Genomic DNA, 18,682 nt, shown 5'->3' with positions numbered 1-18,682 from the left:
ACATTGGCAAACACACTCATCAGTCAAAAATTCATCATTTTCATTTGAAGGTAGTTTAAGGCAATTTAAGTCATTTAATTAGCAATTAAGAATATTTCAGCAATTTAACTGTACTGCAATTTGCCATACAAATATTCATCTTATTAATTTCCAATTAAGTATTAATAATATGTTTTCGTCAGAATCTCTATGCAACCCTATGAACTCTGTTTAAAGAGAAAAGCAATTCGTCTGTTCAAAGAGAAAACGAAACATATGAAAACGAAATTGGTACGTTGCAAAAGCGTCGCATTCCGTAAAATAATAAAAACATTGGTCAGAAACTAAATAAAATTAAAGATATTAACTCACAGACCACGCAGCATAACGCCGCTGAGTCAGTTGCTGACTATTTCTTGCATGCGAGTAGCCATTGGCGAATATTTCTAAATATTATTTTGTATCGCGTATTGTAATCGAGGCACGCGACCCCTTACGATGAGATTGATGGAATCAACGACTAGATCCTATTCTGCACATCACAAATAGGAACTGTCACAGTCAATAGGAACTGTCAATAATCAATAAGAGTTTTACTAATAATGCTGATTTTTACTGAATACTACAAAAAAATATCATCGAAAATTTAATAAAAAGAAAATAATTAATAAAAATTTACTGTTAACTGCTATTTAATTAAATATGTATAAATTGACTGGTTATAGGTGAATGTACTAGTTTACTTGTGAACCTAAGAAAAAAATAATTGTTCCTAATTGTTAAAATAAATCTTCCCAATGTTTTAGATTTAAAATGTGTTTAGGCTAAACTGAAGAAAACTAAACTAAGTGCTCTTACAAGCTTTAAGTATGTGGATATAAAAACAACGCGCATTTAAGGACTAATACGTTCACATATAAGTAGATTATCTACTTTTTCGTACTTAACTCCCAACCCGCAATTAAAAAGCGAGATTTCCCATACAAAATATCCCTCCCGAAATCTGAGATTATAAAATCATTATAATGTATGTATATATATGTGTTTTCTGTGTTATAGATAATTATTTCTACGAATGTAAAAAGAAACGTCAAAGTAAAAACCTAAATAAAATGAACGCCGGCAAAGAAAACAAGTTTGTAGACATAATTCTAATTAAATTTTTATTAAGTATTATTAATTATGCATTCATATAACAGGAAAAAAGCGTATTTCCATAAACGCTTTTTCCACTTATTACTTATTATAGAATGTAATATCGAAATTCGCATGCGTATTGCACCCATATGTGAATGGGTAGATTTTGTGGATTTATTGCTAATTACTACATATGTGAACGTACTTTAAGTAGTTTTAACTAGAAAAGGAATACATTATTCCGTATTCGTGAATTAGAATTAATATGGCAATCACCAAAATAACTAAAGTAACTTAAATAAAGTAACTTTGTAGGTATGAGTATAATGTAAGTATGTTCATTTTCGAGTGGTAGAGATTAAAATATCTTATAATACGTTCACATATAAGTAGATGATCTACTTTTTCGTGCTTAACTCCCAATCCGTATTTAAGAGGCAAGATTTCCCATACAAAATTTCTCTCCCAAAATCTGAGATTATGAAATAATCCTAGATAATAACCACAATTTTTGACATACCCTGTGTTTTCTGTGTAATAGATCACTACGTCAAAGTAAAAACTAAATAAAAAGGATGTCGGCAAAGAAAATAGGTTTGTAGACATAATTCTAATAAAAGTTTGTTAGGTATTATTAACTTTGAAAAAAAGAGTGTGTCCATGAACGCATTGTCCTCTTATTACTTATTATAAAATGTAATATCGAATTTCAGATGCGTATTCCTGCCATAATTTTTTGAAACCTCAGTAAACGTCGTTTACGGATTTGCTCCAACTGTTTATTATACGCAGCCAATCGCGCAATTAAATTAGCTATCCCTTCTCCTTGTCTTTTCTCCATATCGTTAATAATAATTAAACAAACCAAAAGCACCGAAAAATTCCACCAAAATAATTTCTATGAAGAAAAACCTTTCACAACAGTATTGACAGCTGATTGCCAATTTTGCAGGTAATCTGCCATATGTGAACGGGTAGATTAATTTTGTGGATTTATTGGTAGTTAGTGCATATGTGAACGTACTTTTAGAAGGGAATGAGTATGAATACATATTTCATGTGATTTTATTCTTAATAAATTCATATGTTTTCCAAATATTTCAAACAAAGCTTTTCAAAACCTGCGACTATAGATGAACAGCCTTTCGATTGTTGCGCGCACCTTTTTTATTTTGTTTTTGAAGAAATTAAAAAGAGTATTGGAATTCTTCACACAATATTTATGTATTTAAAAAAAAATACAATATAAAACTCTGGATTTATATTAATAAAACCTTTAAATTGATAAAAAAGATTTTTCTACCCATCGAGGTAATGCAAATGCTGCGGAATGTATATCACTGGAATAATATTTTAATTTCATATCATCCAATTCGGTCTTACTAAACTTTTTTATTGGTGTTTTTAAATCTCTATTAGAATCAGCACACCCAATAACGAAGCCGATGTGGCCACATGGATAAGATGGAACAGTTGTGTGGGCATAAGCTACAGTTGGAAAATGCTTTTTGCAACTATTCACCGTATTTTTCACATGCTCACAATCCAGCCAATAAGTGCCTCCTTGAGAACATACAATACCACCTGGCCGCAGAGACTTTTTCATGAGTTGATAGTAATTCTCTTGAAATAGCGATACCGCAGGACCAACTGGATCTGAACTGTCCGTTATTATTACATCAAATTCATTCTCGTGGGTTTTCATAAATGCAAAACCATCTCCAATAGTAAGCTTAAGTTTAGGGCTCTGAAATCCACAAGCCATATTTGGCAAATATTTTTTTGACAGCTCTACTACTCTTTCATCAATTTCAACTTGATGAATTTCTTCTACTAAAGGATGTTTTGCTACTTCTCGCGCAACACCGCCATCACCTCCTCCAACGATAAGCACTTTCCTGGGATTCGGATGACTATTCAATGGAAGAAATGATATCATTTCTTGGTAGGAAAATTCATCACGCGTTGTACATTGAATTATTCCATCTAAAACGAGGCAAGTTCCATACGTTGACCTGGAAGAAATAATTTCGTTAAATGTGTAGAAAAGTATAACAAAGATGTTCTTAATATCATAATTTTAATAAATATATTACATTACAATTGCGTGTAAAATTAAATAAAAAAGTGCTCTCCTATACTTTTTGGTAACGGTTTTGTTTTTCATAAAACATGTATTTTGTTTGTGTATCTGTTTAATAATACTATATGTATATATTTAATAATAAATAGTTGTGTAATATATTATTATATTTATTATTAAAACGCCAACACGCTAAGTCGTAGACTGGTATAGAAAGCTGCTGAGACGGAATCGCTTCATAGTAAACAGATACGAAAATAGGGGGCCTATGACTCTTTTATTCGTATCTGAACTGTAACAAATGCGCTGAAAGCAAAGTACCTCTGCTCACTATACCCCCAGTTAATACTAACCTTACAAATACAGCTGTTAAAATTCCAAGATATTTTATTCATTAGTTCATGAGTTATTCTGCTAAGAGTAGCGTAATTTTTCTTTTTTAACCAATGGATCAAGAAGAATTTCGTATTTTAATTTTACACTGCTTCTTGATAGAAAAATATACCGTTCAAGCGGAGCAATGGCTTGAAAAGTGTTATGGGGACCCCGTTCGATCAGAAACAACAATGAAACGATTGTTTGCTGACTCTAAAATTATTGTGCAGACACCGACGATGCACAACGCAATGGACGTCCGAATGAGGCGGTAACACCAGAAAACATAAAAAAAATCTGCAAAATTGTATTCAATGATCGAAAAGTGAAGTTGTGTGAGTTAGTTAGGGTTTATATTGCATGAGCATTTGACTATGAGAAACCTCTGTTCAAAGTGGGTGCCACGTTTGCTCACTGTTGACCAAAAACAAGAACGTGTTGATGATTCAAAACAATGGCAAAACTACATGAATTGAACTTCGAATTGCTCCCAAATCCACCGCCAGATTTAACTTCCAGCGACTGCTACCTGTTCAAAGTCCTAAAAAACATGCTCGCCGGTAAGAAATTTTTCTCGAATGAAGAGGTTACCGCTGAAATTGAGGCCTATTTTCAGGCAGAAAAGGTATTGAAATGTTAGAAAATGAAAGGTATTGAAATGTTAGAAACGTGTTATAACCGCCACATGGCACTCGCGTTATGCCTTTCCATGAGTATGTCGTCCAAAGCCAAAATTTTAAGGCTTGCGACTACAAAAACAAAATATATGTAAGTACATTCATAAGCGCAAACGCAGCGGTCGTGGGTTTCTTCGGCGCGACGGTGTTAAACAGTCTAAAATTTTGTATAGCACAACCAAGACAAATTCATTCATTATTTCAAGCACTAAAAAAAAAACAACTACATTACTTGGAATTTTGCAATTTGGTTTCCTTCCTGCTTGACTTAAACAATATCTGTAGTCATTTTGTAACACAAAAGCAAGACAATAGCAGCAGGTACGACGATTGTTTTTGTAATTCAATTGTTTTGTAATTCAATTCAGATAGGCTTTGGTCATCACTGTTTTAAACTACCTAAACTAATATTCTACTAGAGGTTTCTAGCAGTGCATCTATTTAGGAATACATCTGCTAAACCGTGCATGTTCCTTTGATGGCCCAAATTGTTTATTTCCAAACTTGAATTTGTTTATTTTTATCAATTCTATAATTCTTATCAATTCTATAATTCTATTCTATTTTAATATAAAATGAATAATTTTGTGGTGGTTTTGGAACTATTTAGCAATATATAAATAGTAACGAATTTTATAAAAATTGAGAAAGGACGTTACACACTCTATGCTTGCTATAACAGCTGACAGTTCAATTCAGGATGAGAAGTATGCACTGAATTACTGACACTTTCCAATGATGTAGGATTTTTAAAAAAATTGCTCAAAAATTCTAGTCATTATTTTTTGTTCACTCGACAAATATTAAATTAATATCTTCCTTTACGTATGGGAAATTTACTCTGAAACAAAAGTGTGGCTTTTTTGCATGCTAGTGTACATACATTCAGCCTTTGGATGTAGACGAAAGTTTCAAGAATCTAATATTTAAAAAACAGCGAAGTCGACCGGAAATATGTCTACACCGCATTGGAATTGACTTTTTAGTGCGAAAATGTGCTAAGCCTCTGAGAGTTATATTCACGTACGATAGTGCGCATGACAACGGCGATCAAAGCCATTCATTGTTTAACTTAAACACTTATCAATTAATGTACATTAATATACAGTCGGTTTCGATACACAAAAATCATATATTAAAAAAATATTGCAATACTAAAAACTGAAAGAAAAATTCACTTTTATGCAATTAATCACGAGCACATTAGGTGATCGGTTAAATTTTGGTATAGTATATAATTGAATGAATTTGAAAATGTACTTACGTTTCTATCACTTTAATATCCTGATATTTAGATTTTTCCTCATGAATAATTTTATTTATTTTTAAAGAAAATGCCTGTCCTGGCCACAAATCATTTTGCAGTTCACTAAACCAACCATTTGCAATTGCCTCCATCATAAAAGATTAAAAATGCTACAATATGTATTCTCGTACAGAGCTCACTGGCAGAAAACGTTGATTATACGGAGAAAGTTCAGCGACTATGAATAGTTTGAAATATTAGAAAGCAACTTGACTTACGGACGTTAACGCTCAGCTCAAGAGCGGGAGAAATTGAGAGCGGTGAGTTAACACAGCTGAGCGCAGTGTATTCTCACTCATTAGAGGTGTGAAATGTTTCTTTTCGTTGCTCGCAAAACGGACGAAATTCAATCAAAAGATTTTTATTAAAACTATTTTTATGAATGAGTTACAGTTTAAAGAAAAAACTTTTCTATCACTATCGCAAAGATCGTTTGGAAGATTTTTTATAATTGCGGTCGTTTCTCGGCAAGCAATGGTAAACCTCTGAGTGTATTTGTGCCTCCTTTTTTTTAAAATCATCTACCTTTCAGAGATAGCATAAAGCTATAGGTTCCTCCATTTGAGGAAAAGCATCAAAACACACACCACAGTTCACTAAACCAACCGTTTACAATTGCCTCCGCCATAAAGAAGATTAAAAATGCTACAATATTATCTCTCACTGAGCCTACGGGGCTACTGTTTCTTTATTCTATGTGACCCTCAAGTGTGGTAATTATACAGATAAGAACAGCTTTTCTAAAGACTAAAGTTTCTTATCTGTATAGTAATACAACATCTCAACAGCCAAAATCATTAATGTATTGATATTTTAGTAAGAAAATATGTGTATGCTAATGTAGGCAACTCATTGATATTCAGAGTCTATAACTTGATAAGAAATGTCTGGTATACACCATCAGTTCAAATGTTTGACTACCAAATTTCCATTTAAGCGAACAGTTCTTCTTAAAATGTTTTTCAAATTATTTAAATATTTGGCAAGTACATATGTATGTACAGTATATGTATACTCGACTAAGCCTGCGGTTCCTCTGTATGCCAATAACTTCAGCCAATTCACATGCAATTCGGTAATACAGTTATTAAAAAAATTAATTTATAGTTAGTTGAGATGATAAAACTCGGTAGGCATATCGGTATCAGTGGTTTTTAATTGACATGGACGACTTTGAGCTCAAGTTATGCAGAAATTTCTTTTCCGAAAAGCTCACAAGAAAATTCTGAGCATCATTTGTAAACAAAAAAAAACACATAGACGCAATTTTTGAGCAATTTCAAACTTGCACTTCGTTATACTGAAATTGAATGAGCTATAAAACTGCATACCTAGAAGTTTTCTAAAAATTCTCATTTAAAAGTTGGACATTTCAATGGCAACTTTTTAAATTTGTTAAACTATTATTTCTTTTGCACAATGTAAAGAACTTTGATTTATTAGGATTTTGTTGCTAAGTGATGTATATAATTGTAAATAATTAACTACACTGAAAACTATTCCAAATATTGTACACAGATGAAGTGACTTTCTTATGTGAGCACTACCTTATGCATGAGTATGAAATGAAAAAAAATAAAGTAAACAATATTAAAAAATTCCTATTTTGTATATCTTCCTCCCAACGCAACCTATCAAAGGAAAGCCAGAATCAAGTGCAGTATCGTATTCATACGAAATGTTATTATACATTTGTTATTAAAACTGTTTTATAAATTAGTTACAGTATAATATTGTAAAAAAAATGTTTCAAATAATCTTTGGGAATGCAAATTATTCCATTCTCTGCGCCTTTAAGCTACCATCAGTAAAACTTATGGGACCTTCTTGAAAAGCCGGTTTGTGTCCCGATCATACGAAAAATTTAGTCAAAAAAGTGGATGAAATTATAGATTCGTGTAATCCATCAATAAAAAAACTAAAATTTATAAATTGAAGGCACTGCTGCTTTCGAATAATTTAATAGTCGTTTAATTTTAAATCTGTTTATGGCGTTTATATACAAATATGAATATTTAGTTCCAAATTAAAAGTAAAATTGGCTTTTATGCAATTATTCACGAGCACATTAGGTGATCGGTTAAATTTTGGTATAGTATATAATTGAATGAATTTGAAAATGTACTTACGTTTCTATTACTTTAATATCCTGATATTTAGATTTTTCCTCATGAATAATTTTATTTATTTTTAAGGAAAACGCCTGCCCTGGCCACAAATCATTTTGCAGTTCACTAAACCAACCATTTGCAATTGCCTCCATCATAAAAGATTAAAAATGCTACAATATGTATTATCTCGTACAGAGCTCACTGGCCAAAAATGTTGATTATACGGAGAAGGTTAAGCGACTAAGAATACTTTGAAATGTAAGAAAGCAAATTGACTTACGGACGTTAGCACTCAGCTCAAGAGCGGGAAAAACTGAGAGCGGTGAGTTAACAGAGCTGAGCACTTGAGCTACTTGAGGGGAAAATTTAACGAAAAATAAAAATAGAAGTAATGGAAGTGAAATTATTTGAAGTAAATTAACCTTTTTATAATTGAAGTAATAGTAGTTAAATTTATTTTATTATGCTTATATGTGTAACATATCTGTTGTGTGAATTGTCGTCGTCGGGATCGGCAAACACCAGTGGAAGATATACTACATATATTCATCCTCAAGTACAATAAGCTCTTCTGAAAATTATGAGAAGCGCGTAAGAATGGAAAACTTTTTAGCCGTGATAGAAATGTGTAATGACCAAGAATTTAGGCAACATTTTAAACTAAATCGCTTGACTGTACTTATTTATTTTATATCATTTTATATTTTACAGATGGTGGACTGCAAATTCCTTTTATACCAACGAAAAACATTGCGGGATTGGGAGGATGATTAAGTTTCATAGAAAATCGATCAAAAAGTCTAAAAACTTACGTAAGATATTTCTCAATATATATATCTATATATATATATAACTGGCGCGTCCACCCTTTTTGAGTGTTTGGCCGAGCTCCTCCTCCTATTTGTGGTGTGCGTCTTGATGTTGTTCCACAAATGGATGGACCTTCAATCTCAAGCCGACTCCGAACCACAGATATCTTTATGAGGAGCTTTTTCATGGTAGAAATACACTCGGATGTTTGGCATTGCCTTCCAAGAGGCGACCGCTCTTAGAAACTTGTTTTCTTCATTTTGGTGTTTCACCGAGTTTCAAACCTAAGTTCTCTCTGAAATCTGAATAGTAGTCACGCTCCAACATACTCCTATTTCTCAATAAAAATCATTATTATAGCTAAGAAATATATTAAAAATATTTATTATTGTGAATTTCCCAAGTCAAAGATATTATGTTATTTTTTTGATTATTTATTTATTCTCTAAGTAGTTAATGAATTAAATTTTTTCAACGGCGCGTTCGTATGTAAGCTGTCAAAATTTCTTATTCTAGTTTTAGTTCTTGATTTTGTTTTTTCTTTTTTTATTATTATTTGCTGTGAATATCGAAGATGGAGAAAAAAAGTAAAAACAAACATTTTACTTTACTTAATATTTTGTGTAATTTATGGAAAAGTATTCGGCTGTTTAAATTTATTTTTAAAGGAAAGTTCATCAGCGTGCTGGCAGTTTGTTTTCCAGAAGAATTGAGTTCGATGCTAAAATATTTGCAATAATATCTATATATATAAAAAGAAGTTACATTTCCTTGGTAATCTTATAACTCAAGAACCGCCAAACCGATTAACACAAAAATTTTAGAGTTCTTTTCTATCTTTGAGGAGGTGGTTTGTGTGAAGTTTGATTGAAATCGGTGAAGCCGTTCCTGAGTTATGACATTTTATGTGAGTAATGGTTTCCTCTCATACGAAATGCCTGTATGGGAAAAACAACAACAAATACACAGCCGCTTATGAGCCTTTCTGTTGTACTGTTGTGGTTGTAAGTGTATTATGTTAATATTAATTTTGGACGAAAATATAATAAAAACTGGAGCATTCAAGGAACTGGAAAAACATTTGTAACTTTATTTATTTTAGCATAATTTATTTAGCGTAAAAAATTGAAATGGAAATTAAAGAATCAAAGTTTAATTACAAGTTTTTATCGGCTCTTTCACCTTACCTGTATATAGGTGACCACCACAATCAAATTTTAAAAAAGTACAGAAAAGGCTATTGTGACATCTTTAGAAAGTATGTTGAATGAAAAAAATCAACTAATACAACTGTTTCAACATTTTACGAGTTCTATAAAGAAAACTTAATATGAAAAATTTCTTGCGATATAAAAAAAACATTTTATGAATGGTGGTGCGAAGCCCACTGGGAAATGCTAGTATTTTATAAGATACAAACTTACATTCACATTTATAATATTAGTAGGGATTCGCAAATTCATATACGTTTTTCAACGGACTTACTTCCTTCCACATTAAACTGTCAAAGGTTCATGATGACTTCACAGTTCTTAGAATATGCAGTTTCTACAATAGGTGCAACTGCTTTTTTTCGAAAAAAAAATCTGGTCTCCTCCATATTTCGTGGCTTGCTCAGCAACCTCAGACTTTTCTCATAATATCGTTTTGTGCTTCCATTATTAAGATTTAACTTGTTTTGGTTATTATTCAGCTAGGGAAGACCACGTTTTGTTGATACTTGTCAAGGTAATTGAGACTGATTTAGTTACAAATGAGGTACTCGGCTTTTGTTTTTGATTTTTTCATGGCGAATTACATAGTTTGATGGGAAGCATATTGCATCAGGGGAGCGAGTTATGTAGCGTGGGAACATAGTATTAGTCACAACCTGGATGTTCGTGTTCACACTAAGTGTAAATAGAGTTATATGTCATTGATATCGATTACTTTTTAAATGGGATTTGTGTGTTACTAATGAGACTTTGTGTTGTAGTGTTTTTATTGGTTGGTATGTAGCCAATCGCCGTTGACCATCTGGTTTCTTTGACTTGTAGTTGCCATCTCTGTTTAGCAACGGTTGAAGCTCCATTTAAAACAGAGAAGTGTGTAATATTGCCGGCATATAAAAATACTTAGGAATTATTTGAGAAATTACCTTCACATCGGTAACGTAGAGTAGCGTAGTACTCTGTTAATATTTATTCAAAATGATGTCGTGTTTAAATAAAATAATACCAGTTTTATTGCTTTTATTTGTAATTGTAAAAGCTGAAATATTTTTGGAAGACAATTTTGATGATGGTAAATTATTAAGAATATTTGTATATAAATTAAATTAACGAATTATTTCTTCAGATAAATGGGAAAGTTCTTGGGTATACAGCAAGCATCCAGGCAAGGAGTTTGGCAAATTCTTATGGAGTTCTGGTAACTTCTATAATGACAAAAAGGCTGACAAAGGTAAGCAAATATAATTGGTCAGAACTGAATGGCAGTTCATACATGCTTAGGTACATAGCAGTCGTGTTAGTTAATATATATATTTTTTTTTGTCGGGCTGACTTCAAACATTCGTTTACTCACATTTTCTTTCTAAATCGCCGTAAAAGAAAAGTACCAATATTAGCACTATGATGAAAAAGCAATTTTCATCTAAGTTGCGCGAATTGTACATGCATCTATTGAGATTTAGGAATAAAAGAAATTCTTGGCACTAGCCCAGATCTGCCTACCGGCTTGCTGGTGCAAGAATTTTCTTGAATTTCATAAATTCTTCAAACACGGATAAAGTGTGTTTATAAACTGAAGAGAAAAATTGGTAACATATAGTCAGTATTGGTGCAAATTGACACGTTTTGATCCCAAGATTAAGGGAGGGGCGGCGAAACTTTTTACGCCGTTAACAATTCACTAAAACTTTGGATCACTAATTACTCATTCAATAACCCATCATATTGACATATTTCGCAACTTGAACACAAGTTTCATTGTATTATTTATATTTTCTGCAAGATATTTTGCTAAATATTAGTTATTTCAATATAAATGTTAACCAAATGAGTAAATTGGCAAATTATGTCTGAAACGTAAAATTTTGTTGTAACGGCATAAACATTCCCCCTAAATGTTTGGGAAATACTGCTGGAGTGGTATCTCTTGCTCGGTTATATATTCGAGTCGTACCGTTCGAAATGTAGAACCGATAAGCCGGCAAGTTATGTGCAGCCAGCCTTGGGTGGAATGAGAGACATTTCCATTGAAGCTTCAAGAGTTTTCATTTGAAATTAAAGTTCTCGACAAGTAGTGTTCGTTCAGTCGCCGTATTTTGTCTGTGGTCATATTTTAACGATAGCAAAATTACCCTCTAAATATATGTACAGTAGGTTCTGTTTTTATGCGGTTTTGAAATAGTGCGGTTTTTTTTTAAATTACAAAATGCATGTCGACCTATCGGGAATTGTACATATAAACAAGATTCTAAACCAGCTAAGCAAAAACTCATCACAGATTCATGCGGCCTATGGAACGTATCTATAGTTATAATATGGGACTAGTGCCCTTTTTTATGCGATTTTATTACATTATTTCAGATTTATGCGGTTTTAGCATTTGAAACGTATCTATAGTTTTACTATAGAACTAGTAGCTTTTTTTATGCTGTTTTTTTTTTATGCTGTTTCTTGCGGAACGTATCTACCGCATAAAAACAGAACCTACTGTAAATGCCTCAAAAGAAACAACACATAAGTGGTGCAAAGATTAAAAGCAACATTGTAAAATATAAGGCAGAAAATACACGGAGAAAGCTGCCTTATTATAAGTATAAATAGTGTAGTAGTATAAAGCGTGTCATCCAGTTACACTATGATTACACCACACTATATACATATGTATGTGTGAATATACTAGACGCTTATACCCTTAGTTGGGTTGTCGGTGTTGTAGCAGCATAAAGATTTGCAGTTGGCATTCTTTGGTCGGATATAAATTCGAATCATTCCCGTAGCGTAGAACCGACTGTCATTAGAACGCCCTTATGTTAGTTGTTCCGAACACTTCCTTAAATTTGTAGCGCGTATCTTGATGTTTTTCCACAAATGGTCGGATCTACAGTTTTATGTTTCCTCCAAACGGTGACCCTTACCACAAGAAAACTTTTGTGTATATAATTTTTTGGTGTTTTGTGCCCACACCTTCTTTTGAACTAGGGTAGTACCGAATGGTGATCACGCACAACTTTTCGGTTACACTGGCCGCTGCCTTATTACTTCACCGTTTGATTATTTCACTATATAAATGCGTTTCATAAACGTTTGCTTACTTCTACAAACACAAGAAATAACATCTGTTGTTGTTGCATAAACTTTCCTCATGCCTGTACGGGGAATGCTGCTGGAGTGACAATCCTTGCCGGATATAAATCTAGGTCAGTCCGGTAACGTAGAACCGAGCACTAGAGAGCCAGATAGCAAAAATTTGATGAAGTCATAATATTTTATTATTAAAAGTCAAATGGTTTACAATGAAATGGAACTACCTCATTTATTCTATAATGCATTTTTTAATTTCGTTATACGATGAGAGAGTAAAGCTACCAAGTCCCTCACACGTTCGATGCAAATAGTGTTGTTAACAAAATTAAGTTGCATATTAAAAGGAAAATGGGATTTTCTTTATTAGGTGTAGATCAAGGCGCATTCATTAAAGGTTATGGCACTAAACCAACAACAATGTTTTGTACATTGGAATGTAACCACAGAAGAAAATAGAAAAAAAAAACTGCGCTGAACAGCCGACATTCATTTGAAGCTGGAAGCTTACGACGATAGTGCGAATGGCACGGCGCTGGCATCCAAATAGACACGGCGAAAAAAATTTTTAAGTAAAAATTCATCAAAACCTTTACGAGTGCCCGTCATTATTTTAGCACCGTCAGGGTATACCCTACTCAAATTAATCAAGACGACGTCTTTGAACACGTTTGAGGAGTAACTGATTCCCACATGATTTAAATTATTACTGAAAAAACTGGTTTCAACGCCCCCTTTAATCGTAAAACCAAATTTTCCCTCTCGCCATTCATTATTGCATCATATTCTTAGATAAGGTGTCATGTTTTGTCCCGCCTCCGATTTCTTTATAAGCAAACCTTCCTCATAAACGAATCAAAATTACTCAAAAGTATTACAAATGATAAACCGATGAAAAAATTGATATGCAAGTAAAATTTTAAAAAATTTGCGGTGCCACGCCCACATTCCTCCGGTTTATTCATGAATGATTGTAGTTAATATTGTCACTTTTATACAATAACAACATATATGTATACTTTTTTAGGCTTGCAAACATCTCAGGATGCTCGATTCTATGCAGCTTCAAGAAAATTTGAACCCTTCAGCAACGAAAACAAAAATTTAGTCATACAGTTCTCTGTAAAGCACGAGCAAAACATCGACTGCGGTGGAGGATATGTAAAGCTTTTTGACTGCTCTTTGGATCAAACAGATATGCATGGCGAATCTCCTTATGAAATTATGTTCGGACCTGATATTTGCGGTCCAGGAACGAAAAAAGTGCACGTCATTTTCAGTTACAAAGGAAAGAACCTCCTAATTAGCAAGGACCTGAGGTGTAAAGATGATGTATATACTCATTTCTATACACTTATTGTGAAACCTGACAACACGTACGAAGTTTTAATTGATAACGAAAAAATTGAGTCAGGCAATCTAGAGGATGATTGGGAATTCCTTCCGCCAAAGAAGATTAAGGATCCTAATGCTAAGAAGCCTGAAACTTGGGACGACAGAGTATGTATAAATGTTTACGTTCAAAGTTATTTAATTTTAAATTTTACCATTTGAATTTAGGCTACGATTCCAGATCCCGACGATAAGAAGCCTGCCGATTGGGATAAACCTGAATACATCCCCGACCCAGATGCTTCTAAACCAGAAGATTGGGATGATGAAATGGATGGTGAATGGGAGCCCCCTATGGTAGATAATCCAGAATATAAGGGCGAATGGCAGCCTAAGCAATTAGATAATCCAGATTATAAAGGAGCATGGGAGCATCCTGAAATTGATAATCCTGACTATAAACCAGACGAAAACTTGTATTTGAGAAAAGAATTGTGCATATTAGGTTTTGACTTATGGCAAGTTAAGTCGGGGACAATTTTCGACAATGTACTGATAACTGATGATGTCGAAGAGGCTTTTAAAAAGGCGTCGAAGGTAAAAGAAATTCAAGAAGGAGAGAAAAAGATGAAAGAAAAGCAGGATGAAGAGCAACGGAAGAAAGATGAAGAGGAAGCTAAGAAGAATGCGGATAAAGAAGATGATGATGAAAAGGATGATGATGAAGTCGATGAGGCGCAAGCAAATGATCATGATGAATTATAAATTTTTTGGACTAGTTCGTATGTAAGAATAATAAATATTCACACATGTCTACGTAAGATTCAAAAAATTAACTAAAAGACTTAGTACATATTATTTGGTATTTCAAGGAAGAGATTTTCCAGTATGGAAAATACATTTTAGATTAAATACTTAAATAATATAGTACCAGTAACTTTGTAATCGTAGAACCAAAAAAGAAACGCAGTAAAAGAGCGCGATATAAACAGTGCTGGCACATTAATTAGCACACACTCACCTGCTATCATTTTTAAGAATGTCATAAATTAAAATTTTGTTTATATCACACATTAAATTAGTCTAAATGGTCTTTTTTTACTTTATTTGGTTGGTTGAATGTACATATGTGAATGATTATTTGTGTGAAAGTTGTAAAAGGCCAATAAAAGTTCGCGAAAAATTAAAAAAGTTTTGGTAGTCCACGACCCTCCAGGTGTAGAAAATCTATAAAAAGGGCTTGTTCATTGACAGGCAAGCACTGCACAGTCGATCTATTCGCCACTTTGACGTTGATGCCGTAATGCAAAAATATTGTAGTGTACATTTTGCCAATAGAACCATCAGAGGCGACTTTTAGAGAACGAAATTTAATATCAGAGTTTGAGAAACCGAAAGTTTCTTATAACGACCATGAAACACGCCGGAACTTACATTAACTTCTTTGTGAATCCTAGAAAACGATTTATGATATCAACAGACTTCGGAAATATTTATTGTAAGCGAACTCCTGTGGAGCGCATTTGCACGACGAATCCGGTTCGAATTTAAGACAGTGAGCTCGTCTTTTCTAATAGAACGATCGATACTATAGATCGGCCAATTCGAGTTCATTCTTCTTCTTCTTAATTGGCGCGAAAACAGCTTACGCGATTTTGGCCGAGTTTAACAAAGCGCGTCAGTCGTTTCTTTCTCGTGCTAACCGGCGCCAATTGGACACACCAAGTGAAGCCAAGTCCTTCTCCACCTGATATTTCCAACGCAAAGGAGGCCTTCCTCTTCCTCTACTACCACCAGCTGGTAGCGCACCGAATACTTTCAGAGCCGGAGCGTTTGTATCCATTCGAGTTCATAAGCCAGTAAAAATTTCAGCTTGCGGTTTTAGATTGTGTACTTCAAAAAATCGTGCAACACAGCGGTTGGGATTGCAACTCGAACAAGCTCAAACACTTACATGGTCAAAATCATTTCTAAATGATACTATGTTTTGTTGATAAGCTTTCCTTGCAATCTTGGAGTCTTCGAATATATTAACTATATTATGAGCTACTAACGTAAGATTGGCGCTAGTGAATTTTAGCGGCATTAAGCCGCAGTAAAATTTTTCAGTCTGATCGTTATCTCTAACTCAATATAAAAGTTTTCACCGATTAAGGAAAAGTAAATTTATATATGAATATATATATTTTATATTAAATTAAGTTCATATGAAGTTATTGGCCGATATTTCCATATTTCAAAACAACACTTCTGCAATATTGCGGCAGCTAATCAGTTAAATATCAACAATAGGTCATCAAAGAAGTAGCAGGGTAGAAATATTGCTGTAAATTATGAGTGCGGTGAATGCACCCAAATATGCGAAGTGAATGTAGTTCAAAAAATTTGGAAGAAGTTCTGTCTTCTATTCGCCATTTCCCCGCCCGCTATTTTTATGCTCGATTAACTTAACGAAACATTTGCGTGCGAAAGCAACATCAAAGTTATCGAGTAAGATTCGACGCTAGCGAGTATGGTTATAGCTCATTAGACTAGTATAACTCACATCTTACAAACATATATATTTTAAGGCACCTCTATTCCCGCGTTGCCAATATATGTATGTGCATTCATAACAGTTGCTTCATCTTTTCGCCAACGCTTGACAAAAAGAAGAGTATACATATTAGTTCTGTTCGCTAACCAAATAAACCGTAAGCATCCATCAATCCGAGTCAAAAACGTAAGCGAAAATTCTCTCCCAAACAGAAGAAAAAGCAAGAAAATTAATGAAGAGAAAACATTTTCGGCACTTTCAAAAACCGGCAGAAGAAAACATATCAGCTGAGTTTACTTATCATTTTTTGTATCAGTCAAAAATAAATACCATAAATACATTTTACATAATCACGTTTTTGGAAAATTTTCAGTATAATGCCGCACGCTTTGAAAAAACAAAACTGAAAACCAAACCCTCCGGTGGCTTGTAAGCCCGTCATAATCGGTCTGTTCCAAGAATGACAGAGAAATAGATTATGCCATCCGAATTCGCCGTGTCGTAAGAGAGGATGAATAAACAACCAAAAGGAAGGGTAATTACTTGTTTGTGGAGAAGAAGAGTAGTCGAAAGCAGTGGAAACAAAAAACACACGAAATTATACACACTTACATATTTTCTTGCTACGGTGTCTTTAGCAAACAAACTGCATTTGGAAGTTTTATATTAATTTGTGCTTTTACAATTTAATACACGGCGCTTCGTTTTCATTAGTTTGATTAGTTTAAATCTCACAAAACACAAAACTACCAAGCCATTCACTGAATTTTCACAAACACGTAATTTTTCCTACTTTTGTTTGTTTTGTATTGCGAACTGAGTTGACGTCAGACTTGTCAAAATCGCGAAAAATAAAGTAACTGTTTTTAATGGCGCAACCAAGGTCCATTCATTAAGGGGAATGGAACTAGACCAACAACTATGTTCTGTACGTTTGATTGTCAAAGCAAAGTATTGGGAAACTAGAAAAATAGTAATGATTTCGCCTTGTTTCATTCTAAGCTGACAGTCACATGGGCACGGTGAAAGAAAAAAAAAAAACAAATCAGCTGATTTGCCAACACCACCGTACGGCAAGTGCGGCGAAAATGATAACTGTTTAGGGAAGAACAATTTTGTATCGCGCAAATTTATATCGATGGTGTATTTTATTATATCAAATGAAATGCAGAAAATAAATGGAATTTAAATTAATTGAGTCAATTCAAATTCCCCTTTTCCTTTCGACAAAAGTTTAAAAGAGTAGAGAAAAGGCTACGCTTAACCAATTTGTACTGGAATGTGAGTGTTCCTCCCGATCCCGAAATTAATGTCGCACCCACCGTCTACGACTACCAGAAATTCTGTTTAAATCCTCTTTCTCTTCAATAAGCATTAATTTTTTAATATTAAATATTTCACAAACAACAAAAACCTGTTTATACACAACAAAATATGATATTTGCTTTTACGAAAAGAACATCTATTGTATTTCAAATGCGTTGCCGCACGGGTCGCAGAGGATCATTGTGACAGCCTCATTCGAGTTTTTAAGTATAATAATTTATTGGTAAAGTTGTGTAATTTAGCTTAAAGTTAGTGTTACCAGACACCTCAAATAAAATCGAAGTTCGTATGCAGAGACGTTCACTGGAAGACTGCATGTACATATATTAAAAGCTTCGCAGAAGAAAATTCAAAATAAAAACCTTGCGATTGTTTGAATTTTATTGTACACGCATATAACTCAACCAAACTTGAAAAGAATGTTATAAAAGGTATCAAACAAAATAATAAAGTAATTTAAGTTCAAAAAGAACGGTTTATAAGTGTATTGTACTGCTTCGCAGCTTGGGCTTTACAAACGGGTCCTCGTGGATTTTTCATAGAACTTATTTTCGCAAATTTATTAAAGGTGATTGCAGTAGACCAGCTGCAGTTTTTTTTCTTTCGCCTTAAGCATTAGGATGTCAGCACAAAATAGAATGAATAGCGGTTATATTTCTAATATGCAAAACGTAGTTGGTCTAGTGCCACCATTTTTAATAGGCTGGCCTTGCCGTAA

The 18,682-nt window shown here is 33.5% G+C and overlaps 2 protein-coding genes across 3 annotated transcripts; one reads left to right on the top strand and one right to left on the bottom strand.

The window, feature by feature from the left end:
* Nucleotides 1-2,321: 2,321 nt before the first annotated feature.
* LOC129235532 (spermidine synthase) lies at nt 2,322-7,823 on the bottom strand. 2 transcript variants are annotated; one of them, XM_054869422.1, is made up of 2 exons: nt 7,687-7,823; nt 2,322-3,131 (listed from the first exon to the last, which is right to left on the bottom strand). In XM_054869422.1, the coding sequence occupies exons 1-2, from the start codon at nt 7,821-7,823 to the stop codon at nt 2,393-2,395; spliced, it is 876 nt and encodes a 291-aa protein (XP_054725397.1). In that variant the 3' UTR covers nt 2,322-2,392. The 2 variants fall into 2 exon arrangements, with proteins under 2 accessions (XP_054725397.1, XP_054725398.1); XM_054869423.1 differs by lacking the exon at nt 7,687-7,823 and adding an exon at nt 5,516-5,652.
* A 2,759-nt stretch (nt 7,824-10,582) lies between these two features.
* Nucleotides 10,583-15,180, top strand: LOC129247793 (calreticulin). The gene is made up of 4 exons (XM_054887108.1): nt 10,583-10,761; nt 10,816-10,920; nt 13,798-14,270; nt 14,331-15,180. The coding sequence occupies exons 1-4, from the start codon at nt 10,668-10,670 to the stop codon at nt 14,865-14,867; spliced, it is 1,209 nt and encodes a 402-aa protein (XP_054743083.1). The 5' UTR covers nt 10,583-10,667; the 3' UTR covers nt 14,868-15,180.
* The last annotated feature ends 3,502 nt before the right edge of the window (nt 15,181-18,682 follow it).

This window comes from Anastrepha obliqua, chromosome 1 (assembly GCF_027943255.1).
Source record: "Anastrepha obliqua isolate idAnaObli1 chromosome 1, idAnaObli1_1.0, whole genome shotgun sequence".
NCBI classification, from domain to species: domain Eukaryota; kingdom Metazoa; phylum Arthropoda; class Insecta; order Diptera; family Tephritidae; genus Anastrepha; species Anastrepha obliqua.
This window is presented reverse-complemented; position numbering and strand designations above follow the sequence as displayed.

Bases quoted from the DNA above. Each gene is read 5' to 3' on its own strand.
- LOC129235532 (XM_054869422.1), bottom strand. From the start codon at position 7,823: ATGATGGAGGCAATTGCAAATGGTTGGTTTAGTGAACTGCAAAATGAT. The intron at 3,132-7,686 runs GTAAGTACATTT...TATTTCTTCCAG, and splicing joins GATATTAAAGTAATAGAAAC to GTCAACGTATGGAACTTGCC.
- LOC129247793 (XM_054887108.1), top strand. From the start codon at position 10,668: ATGATGTCGTGTTTAAATAAAATAATACCAGTTTTATTGCTTTTATTT. The intron at 10,921-13,797 runs GTAAGCAAATAT...ATACTTTTTTAG, and splicing joins TGACAAAAAGGCTGACAAAG to GCTTGCAAACATCTCAGGAT. The intron at 14,271-14,330 runs GTATGTATAAAT...ATTTGAATTTAG, and splicing joins CTGAAACTTGGGACGACAGA to GCTACGATTCCAGATCCCGA.